The sequence below is a fragment of the Heterostelium album genome, assembly GCF_000004825.1.
Source record: "Heterostelium album PN500 unplaced genomic scaffold PPL_scaffold4, whole genome shotgun sequence".
Taxonomy (NCBI): domain Eukaryota; phylum Evosea; class Eumycetozoa; order Acytosteliales; family Acytosteliaceae; genus Heterostelium; species Heterostelium album.
The window spans coordinates 279891-293043 of NW_008805066.1; the positions used below are offsets into that span (position 1 = coordinate 279891).

Consider the following 13153-nt stretch of genomic DNA (forward strand, 5'->3'; position numbering starts at 1 on the left):
AACTACAACTTTGAGATTTGTTTGATAAAAAGTATTACTAATATTATTTTGTTTTTTTAAATTAGTTTATTGTGATTATCCCAACAGGAACCTTCAGTGTTGATTCGAATCCAGAGACTTTTCTTTTGAATATAAATACACCAATCTTCAAGCATTACAAATTAACCAACAAACATATATACACACAACAAATACGCACACGCACACTCAACATCACACACACACTAATAACATTACTTATCTTAACATTACCAATACCACAACCTTACATTACGAATACGATTACGATTTGATTATTAATATCATAATTGAACAATTAACACCTCTTTTTCTTTTTTATTTTTATTTTTAATTCTCTTCTCATCCCGTTCATTTGCTTATTTTTGCAACAACAACCTATTTATTATTTATTTATTTTTAATACCATTGGATTAATTTACAAATCGACAACTACAACTTACTGCACAACTTTTAATTTGTTTTTTTTTTTTTTTTTGAAAACGTAAACTAAAAACAATTACCAATCAACCAACAAATCAGGCAATCGATAGCTCCATTCCACGTTCTCTTGCACTGTAAACAATTCAATTTCACACCATTGTAGGTATCTTACCCAGTCCCAATATAATAAGTGCTGGTCTCTTCTCTGTTTTTCTTTTAATTTTTATTATGACACAGTTTTATTGTTTTGTTTTTTTTTTTTTTTTTTTTTGTAAAAATAATTTCTATTTACCGAAGACCACTTGTAGATCACTGTAACATCATCGGTGTGTCACTCATCAATTGATATCTTTCACCTATGCAACAGCCCATCATTCTACTTTTAATCAAAAAACCGACAATATAGTCGTTTACTAAAAATCAAAAATCAACACACACAGCTTAATATGCCCATTATTTTAATGTTCATATATTTTTAAACTCGCTTTCAGAAGTGAGATGAATTTTTGTTTTAAAATTTCCATCCAATCGTTTTATTGATGATTAATTAAACATTCAAAAACAATGATTCATCAATATTTATACAACAATCCAGATTGTCGTTAGTTTTGGTATTTACCTTTTATCTTTTCTCTATCTCTCAAATAATTACTTTAATCTTTATTCGATTTATTATATTACATACTATCATCATAAAAAAAAATAAAGAATTACTTCCTCTCGTAAAAAAAAAACAATTACAATACACCTTTACAAATAATTATCTTTGTTTAACCATTCCATTCAATTAAACACACCATTACATTCATCATTTTTTCTCATACCAATCCAATTTAATACCACACCACCACCATTATTCATTCTTAATTAATATATACATTGTTAAAAATAAAAAATTCATCTGATCATCATCGCAACACACACACTTTTTTTAATATATATCTATTGATCGCACACTGCCAACTTAAAAAAAAAAAAAAAAAAACAACAAAAACACATAAATCAACAAATAAAATAAAAACAAAACAACATCAAACAACATTCCTAAAAGGAAACTTGATTTTGACAGCTTTCAACTACACCTCCTCCGCTTTATTGTCACCCACCATTTTCGAAAGTCATCAATTCCAAATTTGCAAAAACAACAAACCCCTACTGAGTTACTGTAATACTTAAGTCATATAAATACATAAATAATATAATTATATAAATACATTGGTCAATAACAACAACATCAACAACAAACAACAAACAAAATTCAACACATTCCAACAACAACAATCTCAATCCAACAATAGAACATTAATTTAGTAGTAACAATAGACCTACTCTACTATTTTTTTACCCGCCACCATTAAACCCAATTCCACTGGTACTACTAAAATATATTGCATTACAATAGACTACTTCACTACTACTACTATTTATCCATTACAAGTAATTCAACAACATACTACTAAAGTTTACCCTCTTTTTTTGTTTTTTTTATTTTTTTTGAATGTTTTATTTGTTTGTTGTTGTTTAATTTATTCTTTTTCTACAACGTTCTCAAATCTCCTCACTGTCACAATTCATTAATTCTAACAGCATCGGCATTTCTAAATTGAGTCAACTCAATTCATTTCATCAAACTATCCATCTTCAAACCATCCAACCATTCAAAAATAAGAAGAGTTGAATCTTATTTTTTGTTTTCATTTTTATTTATATATATTTTGGAAACTATAAAAAAAAGTCCTTGGTACTCTCTCCCCTACCAATCTCAAACTAAAATTCCAATCAATCCAATCTATGTTTCAGAAATCATTTGCACCAATTCAAAAAGTAGTTTAATCAGTTTCATTTTTCAATTAATTTTCCAACTGTTCAAATCTGCTCCTCTCTATAAATATAACAATATTCTTATACAATTCATTCTTACAAAAACTTTCTTTTTTTAAAAAGTTATAAAATATTCCTTTCCGTCTGCCCGCTACTTTCCAAACAAGTTTGACTTTTGTTCTTTTTTTTTTTTTCAAAAATAAAAAGTTTCTAAGCGTTAGTTCCTCATTAAAACAAGTAATCTACTACCAAAGTCCATTACTTTCTATATTGGTAAGAACATTCCATTTCCTATAAATATTAAGCTCACTTTTTCTAACTTTTTATCTTCCAAGATTTTCGATTCTATTTCCTCCCAGAACGAAATAATCCTCTGTGTTTTCCCATTTCCATATAATTTTCTAAAACAACCTCAAAGATGCAACCAGAGAACATTATTTTGCCATCCATTGCCCAAATGCAATCCAACAACCACCACAACACCAATATCCCATTCCCAAATATGGCCGACCAAGTTGTCACCGTCTACTCGAATGATCACCAAGACTACTCTGTTAAATCCAATAAGAAGAGATTGGCCGATGGTTTACCAGATGATGCCTCCAAGAAATTAAAGGTTCCAGACCAAATCGTTGCCAGTCCAAAGATTAACAACAATGTCACACACGACGCCGATGCCAAAGCTAAAAAGCCAAGAAAGAACGAAGCCATCTGCACAGTCTGTGAGAAGTCCGACAATCTCTTGATGTGCGACGGTCCATGCCTCCGTTCATTCCACATCGATTGTATCGGTCTCGATTCAATGCCAACCTCACGTTGGGAGTGTTCAGACTGCTCCAAGAACCAAAATATATGTTTTGCCTGTAAGGAGCGTGGTATCATCAATATGAATCTCACCAAGTGTAAAGTACACCAATGTGGAAAGTTCTACCACAACAAATGCATCTCAGAGTTCAAGTTGACCAAGGTTGTCAATACCAAGTCACCACGTTTCAACTGTCCACTTCACTACTGTGAGTCATGCGGTGTCTCTGGCGATGGCAAACAGTCAGTCCACTGTTTCCGTTGTCCAACTGCCTACCATGTCATATGTATGCCACCAGTCGTCAAGATGCTCACCAAATCCAAAGAGACAAGAAAGACTGGTCTCATTCTCTGTCCAAAGCACTATAATGAACAAGGTGTTGTTCCACAGCAACAACAACAACAGCTCCACTCCAGTGGTAGCATCACCCCACAATTAAAATCACCACAAACCACCTGTGGTCACTCACACTCACACCAGCATCCACATCAACATCAACACCAACAACAAACACCTCAATGTCACAGCCAAAAACACAATGTCACATCCCCATCCTCCTCATTTTTCACACCAATGTCACCCATTTCGTCGCCACCTTTCTCACCGGTCGAGTCACCACGTTTCATCTCTTCCTCCTCGGAATTTATCAATCATTCATCTACACCCTCTTCACCCATGCACATTGGACAATACAATATTTTAAATTCAAGCAACAACAGCACCAACAATTCAATATACGACCAACTGAAGCAACAACAAATGTTTTTGCAACTCCAAGAGCGTGTTACCCAAAGTGACTTTACCACTGAGCGTCCACGTTCCTTCAGCAAGCGTAACAGCAACGGAAGCGTACCATCGATTTCCACAGCACCATCTCCTGCTCTCTCACGTTCAAACTCGAGTGAACACCTTCTAGAGCTTACTGAGCTCACCTCCTACGCGTCGAGACTCATTGAAATTCGTGATAGTAATAACAATGTCAACTCCAAAGACAACAACAACAACAATAATAATAATTATTCGGCCGAAAACAATAATCAATCTATAAACAATAGTAATTTCCAATTTTCACATATACTTAATAGTAAACCAACAAATTCATACAACAACAATAATAACAACACTTTCAACAATGAAATTGACCAATCAAAGTTAATCGGTCAATTCCTACAGTTTGCCCATACCAAGAAGATTGGTTTCCAAGGTGCCTCCATTCTCTCAGCACCATCCACTCCAACTAACTACTCTCCGCACCAAGTGCCAAGTATCAAATCTTCAAGCCAACGTCCATCCTTCTAAAATACAACAATACTTTTTAACTTTTTTTTATTAAATCAATCAACTCCAACACTATTCACATACCATTTCACCCACAAATCAATTGTCATTGTCCAATATCAAATCAACCTTTCCTTTGTTACATATCAATATCACCTTCCAACCACAACTTTATTGCACTTGTTCTTTTCTATCGAGCTTATAAATTAACAACAAATCAATCAATCAATCAATTTATTATATATTTAAACATCATGTCATTATTCAATTTGTTGTTGTTATTTATTATTTATATTTAAATATATGTATTAATGTTTGAACTTTTTTATTAAATCTTTTTAAAATGATTAAATTCAAACAAAATTTAATTATTTTTTTCTTAAACTAACAATCTAACGTTTCTGTATGTCCAGGTAACGCCATACAATCCAACCAAATCACAATCAAAAGTAACAGTTCTCTTTTTTCAATGGGTTCTAATAAATCTATTATAAGAAAAGATTATACTATTTATTTTTATGTCTTCTATCTAATAATAGTAGTCGTAATATTTGTATACGAATAGAGTTTGATTAATTGTCGACTTAATTTAGTTTGTCGACTTAATATTCAAATGATCATTAGGTATACTATTTAAAATACTAATATCAAACTTGCCAAGGCTTGTCTCTTCTTATATTATTTAAATGTTTCATATCAAAATTTAAATAGATTGATTAACAATCCAAACATTAAAAAAAAAGGTAACAAATTAATATTTATTTTCAAACTGTGTATTAAAAAAAAACAAAATTATTTATGTAAATAATACAAATACAAAATTAGATGTAAGTAATATAGATTAATTAGGAAAAAAATAAATGTAAAAACAAATGATAAATTTAAATAAAATAAATAAAAACATCATTAAACAAAAAAAATTAATAAATTATGTTTAAACCATCATATTATTTATGATCTTGACTTTATTTGTAGTGACTGGAGGTCAAATTTAAATATTTTTTTTTCACTTCACTTAGTGTTTGTTGAATATTTATCTATTCCGACCACACATTTTAAAAAAAAAATTATTTGTATTGAAAAAATAAAATAAAATAAAAATAGATATAACTTTGGATTATTTTAATTTAAAAACCAATTCACAATCGGAATCTTTTTTATCTGGAGTTACAACTCCAATAATTTTGGATATATAAAAATCGAATGAAAAATTGATAAAAAAATAAAAGGAAAAATCTTGATAAAAAAGTTCAAAAAATTCATACAAAAATAAATAAAATTATAAATCATTATTACAAATTCATTTATTATCATTTTGGAGTACTAGAAAGAAGAAATGGTTATGAATAGGATTAGACTACCGAGGAATGTAGCTTCTATGAAGACACGAAATGTCATCATTGGTCTACTGATCATTTGTATGTCATTCTATATGATCATATCGAACTTGGATGGAGCCAAGGGTTCTAGTAGAGGAAGAAAACTCGGTTTCGGTTTAGGTGCAACTTTTAGAACTGAACCTTATTATTATAATCGTCAAGATGTATGTTGTTGTTGTTGTTGTTGTTGTTTTGTTATTGTTGATGTTTTTGAGTTAAAATTGTAAACATTTTAACAATGTTTTTGTTGATTATCAAGAAACTAAACTAAACTAACAAACCTATTTATTTTGTGGTTGTTTTATGTGTGACCTTTGTAGACAGAGATATATGATGTTACTATAGTTACACAGGTTTCAGTCGATAGATTGGAGAGACTTGCTTGGATGGCAGACAAATGGCGTGCACCCATCTCAGCAGCGGTCTACATTCAGAACGATACAGAGATTGAAGCGATTGCTAATCTCATCAGAGGTAGTTACTCTGTAACACAATTCGTTGACATTCATCTACTATATGCAAATAATGTATGTTTATATACATTACAACTTATAACATGTTATCAATTCAAATATAGATCTATTTGTTAATACATAACTATACTTATCTATACTATCTATTTATAGACAAGATATCCAATTAATACACTTAGAAATCTATCTATAAAGCATGCAGAAACAGATTGGGTATTGTTGATGGATGCAGATTTCATTCCACCCATTTCACTTTATAAGAATATAGTGTATGTAACAAACTCTAGAGTTTCGATTTCGATAGATTAGATTATTTAGCTAATACATACATACATACTTTCAAACATAGTCAACATACATATAAAGTACCAAGAGATGAATTGACAGCGTTTGTTATTCCATCGTTTGCAAGTTCACTCGATAGATTCAAAATACCCGATGATAAACTCGATTTACTCAAAGAAATCAAAAAGAAGACAATCGTACCAACAAGTAAGTTTTTTGAAATAATGAAACAGAAACATACAATACATTGTAGAAAGAGAAAGAAAAAGAAACAAAACGAATTATTTACACTGCAGTTTGATATTATACTATTATTAGATTTGAATGTTTGTCCAAAATGTCATACACCATCAAACTACACAAGATGGTACAAAGAGAAGGATACATACGAAGCGAAATATCAATGGGTCTACGAACCCTATTTGGTGTACAGAAAGATCGATGCCGAACCATTCGATGAGCGACTCAAGGGATACGGTTTCGACAAGAACTCACAGGTATTTGGAATGGCTGTCAAGGGATTCAAGTTTGTTGTACTACCGGAATGTTGGATCGTACACATGAATCATCCAAAACAAGTATGGGAAGGAACCGATTCATATGATGAACAAATGGTATGTTCTTCAATAGCAAACAATCAATCGATTACATTCTTATTAACTTTATCTATTCATCAATTAACGAAGTGGGACTCATTAAAGATTGTTTGTGAAATATTACCGGAAACAAAGAAAATCAATGGTTACAATCCAGAGGAAATATTATTTAATGAACCAACCAAAGAAAAATGTTATACACGAGAACATTGGTAATTATTGCCAATGATTAATAATAATAATAATAATATAATTATATAGCGATGTAAATATTTGTTATCGGTTTTTTGGTGATGGTTTAGTTTAACTTAATCTCAACTTTTTTTGTTTTTTTTTTTTTTTTTAATACAACTTTGTATTTGATCAAATTCATCTCATTCTTTCCATAAAAATAATTTAATGGATAAATTATTGTCAAGTCAAAAAAGTATATTATAATATAATAATAAATAATAATAATAATAATTTTATTATGTTTGTGAAATTTTTAAAAGTAGTAGTAGATATGTACAGGAATTTCATAGATTAGATATTGTTTCTTTCTTATCAAATTGTTATATTATGTATTATTTCTTGTTCTTGTTTTTTGTTTTGTTTTTGTTTTTGTTTTTTTTTTTTATCCTCTATTATATCTTTTGTTTTTCAATAGTGATTTTCCAATGGTTTTCCATTTTCCTTTGCAATACATTGAAGCCAATGAAATGAGATTGTCATCATCGATGTCATCTTGCCAGAGGTCATTGCTTTTGATCTTGATAGCCATGCTACTCAGAGATGTTTTGATTCTTTCGAATTCCTCAGTTCTACAATGCACAACACTGAAGAGATCATTGTATTTCTGTGAACACATCTCTGGAGTTGTCACTTCACTAGATTGGCCGCTAGTGGATCTCAGCGAACTATATTTTTTGATTCCCAAAGAGGAGGAGGAGGAGGATGATGACGATGGACTAGTTGCAATAAGCCCAGAATTTATCATTCCATATGGAATATATGAGGATAAATATAAATAGGAATTTCTATTGTTGTGATTATTGATATGATTGTTTTGATGTGATCTAATTGGACCAACCACACTATTATTTATTGAAGATGTTCTACGTTCATTTGTATTATTTAATTGTAGAGATGGAGGTGATAATAAATTATAATTGATTTCCATTGTTTTATTTTTACTTTTCTTTTAATTTATTACAATTATGAAATATTATAAAAAAATATATGTTTTTTTAAGAAAATGAGCAAATCAATCAACATTAAAATTAAACATTTTAATTTAATTTAAAATTCCATGTGTCATTTTGTATTGGTTTTGAATTTATTGACTAATTTGCTGGTGCAAATTAAACAAAAAAAAAAAAAAAAGCATAAACAACTCAACACACTTTTAATCACAATCAAAAAAAAAACACACACACATATATTTCAACCACTATTTTAATTTATTAAACTAGTGTGTTGATTTGAAAAACTATTTTTAATTATTTTTTTAATTTTATTTTTCCCCCTCATCATGTTACCTAAAAAATAAACAACACAATTTATAATCTGTCATACTAATACACAATGAAAAACATAATAATACAATAATATAAAATAAATATCAATAAACTTTTTTCACTAGACATTTATAAAAAATCTTTCACATTATACGATTCACTCTTTCAAAGCTAAACACATATGATTTGAACAAATAATAATATAGTATTGTTTTTTTTTTTTATTGCTTTTATTTATTTATTTATTTATTATATAATTCTCTCTCTCCACATGGATCAATAAAATCCGTTGTCAATAATTCAATTTCAATTTCACTATCCATTTAAATTGAATGGTTAATTTATTATTTAGACATTTTATATTATTTAATAGAAACTTTGTAAATATATAGCAATAGGAAACTTTGGTTTTCTTAAACATAATAAAATGATAGTAAGTTGTTTAAGAAAAGAAAATAAAAGATTGGACAATATTAATACTCTTTTTTTTTTTACTTTTATTTAGGAAAAGAAAGTAAGGTTTGCATTAGACCTTCATATTGTAAATCATACAGGTGGGCCACCAAGAAGTAGTTGTATTCAAACAGCTCCATTGACTCCAAGACCAGACCATACCGCCATGACCAATGATTCTCAACCTGATTTAGTATCTCGATTCTCCACTCTGACAATCAAGAAATAAATAAATCAAACCAACACTGTACATATTTGTAAATAACAATAAGAAAAACACAATAGATCTATCTTTAATTTTTTCTCTGAATTGTTTGACTATCATACTTTAGTTTTTGTTATCATAAATATGATAATGGGGACCACTGATCGATGCAACTTCACATTTTTCACATTAAACTATTTTTGTAGAATGATAAATAATACAACATCATTGAATAAAGATTAATGAATTGATAGATAGATAGATAGATTGGTTGATTGATTCTGAAAAGTAGATCTTGTTTAATATTGTACCAAGATCTAAACTCCTCTCAGAGTTAGATATGTGGAGTTTTCGTTCATCTCATCGAATCGTATCGCATCGCATCGATAGAAAAAAAAAATAGATTTTAAGCTCGATCTATTTGGTATAAGTGGTATCAATTTGTGATCATAACAATTTATTCTCATCAATCAACTCAAAGGAGTCAAACATCACAACAATCTCTCATATCTTTGTTTTAGATCAAAAAACTTCTCGAATTTGGGTAAAAATAAAAATCGAATAAAAAAAAGGAGTTTGCAAAAACATTGAAAACAAAACAAAAACCAAAAATATGAAAAATCTAAAAATGGGTGTTCTTCCCAATTGGTGCTGAGATTCTAAACAATCAATCAATAAACTTATCAACTGATTAAAAAAAAAAAAAAAATTTAAACAAAAATCAATATTAAATTTATCTAAAAAAAAAAAAAATAATTATATTTTTTCACAACATTGAATTCATTCAATATATATTAATATATCAATTAATTTATTTATTTATTGTAAAAGAGTTAAATCAAATCAAATCAAAACAAGACAAAACAAAACAAAAAACTAAATTTTGTGCTAAAAACAAAAATAAAACAAAAAAACAAAAAAAAAGACACCAACCGGCATTGGTTAATTTCAAGACAAAGAAAAAAAAAATTTATAGACTAAACAGAATAATTAAAACAAACAGCATTGCATTTTTATATTTTTCAGATTAATAATAGTAATAGTTGTGTTGTAGTACTGATAGATTGTTTCTAATACCAAAGTTCAAATAGAATATATATTATAATCAATATTATCATTTTGTAAATAGTAGTAGTAATAATAATATTAACAATCAATAATCATATTAATATATTAAAAAATAAAAATAAATAAATTATATGTAAGTTTAAATTAATCACATAACAAATAAACACTCCACTCTTGTTGTAATAGTAATAAATTTGATTAAAAAAATTTTGTTTATTTTTGTGTGAGTGTCAACCACCCAATTTGGAGTGGAAAATAAAAAATCAATCTTTAAGAAAACAAAAAAAAAAACCTCTCATAATTATTTGTCTGTAAAAAAAAAAAAAAAAAAACTTTTTTTTAATTTCAATTAATTATATCATTTAAATTCTAGTATACATAAGCTCACCAACCAGTATCATCATCATCACTTCTCTTCATCAACAACCATCTTCGCTTTGCTCACTTCCTTTCTTCTTTTTTCCAATTTCTTCATATTTCCTCTTTTCGTCTACCTTTACTACTTTACTTTACTCAACTCTACTCTACTTTACTACTTTTCTTACTTATTTGTCTCTCCCTTAGTAATCAATCATTTTTGATATAAACATACATACACATCACTTACATTGTAAAATTAATTAATAATTATCAATAATAGATAAAATAAAATAAAACAAAACAAAACAAAATAAAACATATTTAAATTTTAATCTGTAATAAAAATAAAACAACAAAATAATTATATAATATATTTTTTCGAAAATATCATCAATAGTACATACATATATACATATATAGACAATCAGAAGAAGAAGAAGAAGAAGAAGTCAAACAAAATCATTATCATCAACATTTTTTATTTTGTGAAGCACGAATATTTATACATAATCCAATATATATATATATTTAAAAGAGTATTTTTATTTTAACTTTAAAAGTTAATTTTTTTTTTTTTTTTAGTTATTTTTTTTTTCAAACAACAAAACAATTAGAGATATAGGAAAATGGATACAGATCATCATAATAATAATAATAATAATAATAATACCAAAGAACATGAGTCAGATGATGAAATGGATATATATTCGGATGATGAGAGCGATAGTGAGCTCGATATGACTGGATGTCCATACGTATTGGGTGATGAGATTGGTCGTGGTGCATTCTCAGTGGTGCGTATGGCAACACACCAAGTCACCGGTGAAAAAGTAGCAATCAAATCAATCAACACAAAATTCATCAAAAACAAACTACTCATGCGAGAAATAGAGATCATGAAGAAACTTGGTGATCATCCAAATATCTTGAAATTATATGAAGTATACGAAACAAAGAAACAATTACATTTAGTATTAGAGTTGTATGTATCAATTGTTATAATGAGATAATGATTAATTATATGGATGTTTGTGTGTGTTTTAACAATAATGATCATTATTATTATTATTATCAATTTTAATTTAGAGTAACTGGTGGAGAATTATTCGAAAAGATTGTACAGAGAGGAGAATATTCAGAACAGGATGCAGCAAAGATTATCAAACAGATTGTGTCGGCGGTTGGACATTTACATGAGAATGGTATCGCCCATAGAGATCTGAAACCTCAGAACCTTCTTTGCTCTGGCAAAGAGGGTGACGACATCAGAGTGGCAGACTTTGGTTTATCAAAGATTTTCGGTGAGGGCGATCGTCTGGAGACCTGTTGTGGTTCGCCAGAGTACGTCGCTCCCGAAGTCCTAGAGTGTAAACCGTATGATAAAGCTTGTGATTTATGGAGTGTCGGTGTAATTACATATGTATTGTAAGTTTTGTTGTCACAACAGTAATAATAATATTCATTTGCTCAAAGCATTCACTTATCAACAATTGATTGATTGAAAATTATAGATTAACAGGTTGCTTCCCGTTCTGGGATAGAAACAATGCTATTTTATATGAAAAGATTAGAAATGTTGATTATGGATGGCCAGAGGGATTCGAAGTTTCAGATGAGGCCAAAGATTTGGTTTCACATCTCATCGAGAAGATTCCAGAGAGACGATATACAATTGAACAATGTTTAGCTCATCCATGGGTCAATGTAAATATTATTATCATATTAATAATGATGATGATAGTGATAATGTTGTTCTTGTCTTATTAACCTTTTTTTTATTTTTATTCTTTATTATTATTATTATTTCTGTACAGGGAACCGGTGTAAGTGGTGTAAAGAAAATCAAACCACAAGATTTTTATGCTGCTAAAAAATAAATAAGACTAACTGGATTGGAACCAAAAAAAAAAAAAACAAAACAAAACAAAAAATATTGGTAACCAAGGCAGCCAGCCAAATTGATAAATATAGTAAACCACCAAAAAAAATAAAATCAAACCATCAAATAACTAAAATCAAACAAACAATCAACAATTTATCTTATATAATTGTCGTAAAATTACACACATTTTTTTTTTTTTTTATTTGGAGTTTTTGAGAAGAAATAATGCCAAAAAAAATAAAGTTGATTTTGATGAAAAACCCCTAAAAATTTAATGACATGAATTCAAAATAAATATTTGATTTCAATAGATTAAATGAATTAAACCTTTTTTTTTTTTTTGTTTATTTTTGTTTTATTTTTTGTTTATTTTTTTTCATTTTTAATTTTGATATAATCCGATTTGGTTTTAATTTTAATTAAAATTTGATTTCAAAATCCGCAAGCAAGCAAGAGTAATAAAATAGTTATTAAAACAGTCAGTTCAAAGATTATTTATTAAATTTGATTTTTTTTTAATTTCAATATATATTATATATACAATTTTTTTTTTTATTATTCTTTAAATATTTAAAAAATATATATTTTTATCATATTGTTATAATATA

General features: G+C 28.2%; 6 protein-coding genes across 6 annotated transcripts; 4 read left to right on the top strand and 2 right to left on the bottom strand.

The window, feature by feature from the left end:
* Positions 1 to 536: 536 nt before the first annotated feature.
* On the bottom strand, positions 537 to 2521 carry PPL_04668 (uncharacterized protein; the record flags this gene model as incomplete). Its single annotated transcript, XM_020575567.1, has 6 exons — positions 537 to 573; positions 595 to 646; positions 1239 to 1303; positions 1787 to 1816; positions 2350 to 2371; positions 2509 to 2521. 6 exons carry the CDS (start codon positions 2519 to 2521, stop codon positions 537 to 539), a joined length of 219 nt encoding a protein of 72 aa, XP_020434362.1.
* Positions 2522 to 2764: 243 nt separating this feature from the next.
* PPL_04669 (PHD zinc finger-containing protein) lies at positions 2765 to 4366 on the top strand (the record flags this gene model as incomplete). Its single annotated transcript, XM_020575568.1, has 1 exon — positions 2765 to 4366. One exon carries the CDS (start codon positions 2765 to 2767, stop codon positions 4364 to 4366), a length of 1602 nt encoding a protein of 533 aa, XP_020434363.1.
* A 1315-nt stretch (positions 4367 to 5681) lies between these two features.
* Positions 5682 to 7385, top strand: gnt15 (putative glycosyltransferase; the record flags this gene model as incomplete). Its single annotated transcript, XM_020575569.1, has 6 exons — positions 5682 to 5888; positions 6078 to 6251; positions 6351 to 6466; positions 6547 to 6689; positions 6801 to 7290; positions 7340 to 7385. 6 exons carry the CDS (start codon positions 5682 to 5684, stop codon positions 7383 to 7385), a joined length of 1176 nt encoding a protein of 391 aa, XP_020434364.1.
* A 309-nt stretch (positions 7386 to 7694) lies between these two features.
* PPL_04671 (uncharacterized protein) lies at positions 7695 to 8240 on the bottom strand (the record flags this gene model as incomplete). The annotated part of the gene is made up of 1 exon (XM_020575570.1): positions 7695 to 8240. One exon carries the CDS (start codon positions 8238 to 8240, stop codon positions 7695 to 7697), a length of 546 nt encoding a protein of 181 aa, XP_020434365.1.
* Positions 8241 to 9004: 764 nt separating this feature from the next.
* On the top strand, positions 9005 to 10309 carry PPL_04672 (uncharacterized protein; the record flags this gene model as incomplete). The annotated part of the gene is made up of 3 exons (XM_020575571.1): positions 9005 to 9010; positions 9083 to 9223; positions 10262 to 10309. 3 exons carry the CDS (start codon positions 9005 to 9007, stop codon positions 10307 to 10309), a joined length of 195 nt encoding a protein of 64 aa, XP_020434366.1.
* A 980-nt stretch (positions 10310 to 11289) lies between these two features.
* PPL_04673 (serine/threonine-protein kinase) lies at positions 11290 to 12540 on the top strand (the record flags this gene model as incomplete). Its single annotated transcript, XM_020575572.1, has 4 exons — positions 11290 to 11645; positions 11750 to 12071; positions 12230 to 12367; positions 12478 to 12540. The coding sequence occupies 4 exons, from the start codon at positions 11290 to 11292 to the stop codon at positions 12538 to 12540; spliced, it is 879 nt and encodes a 292-aa protein (XP_020434367.1).
* Positions 12541 to 13153: the final 613 nt, after the last annotated feature.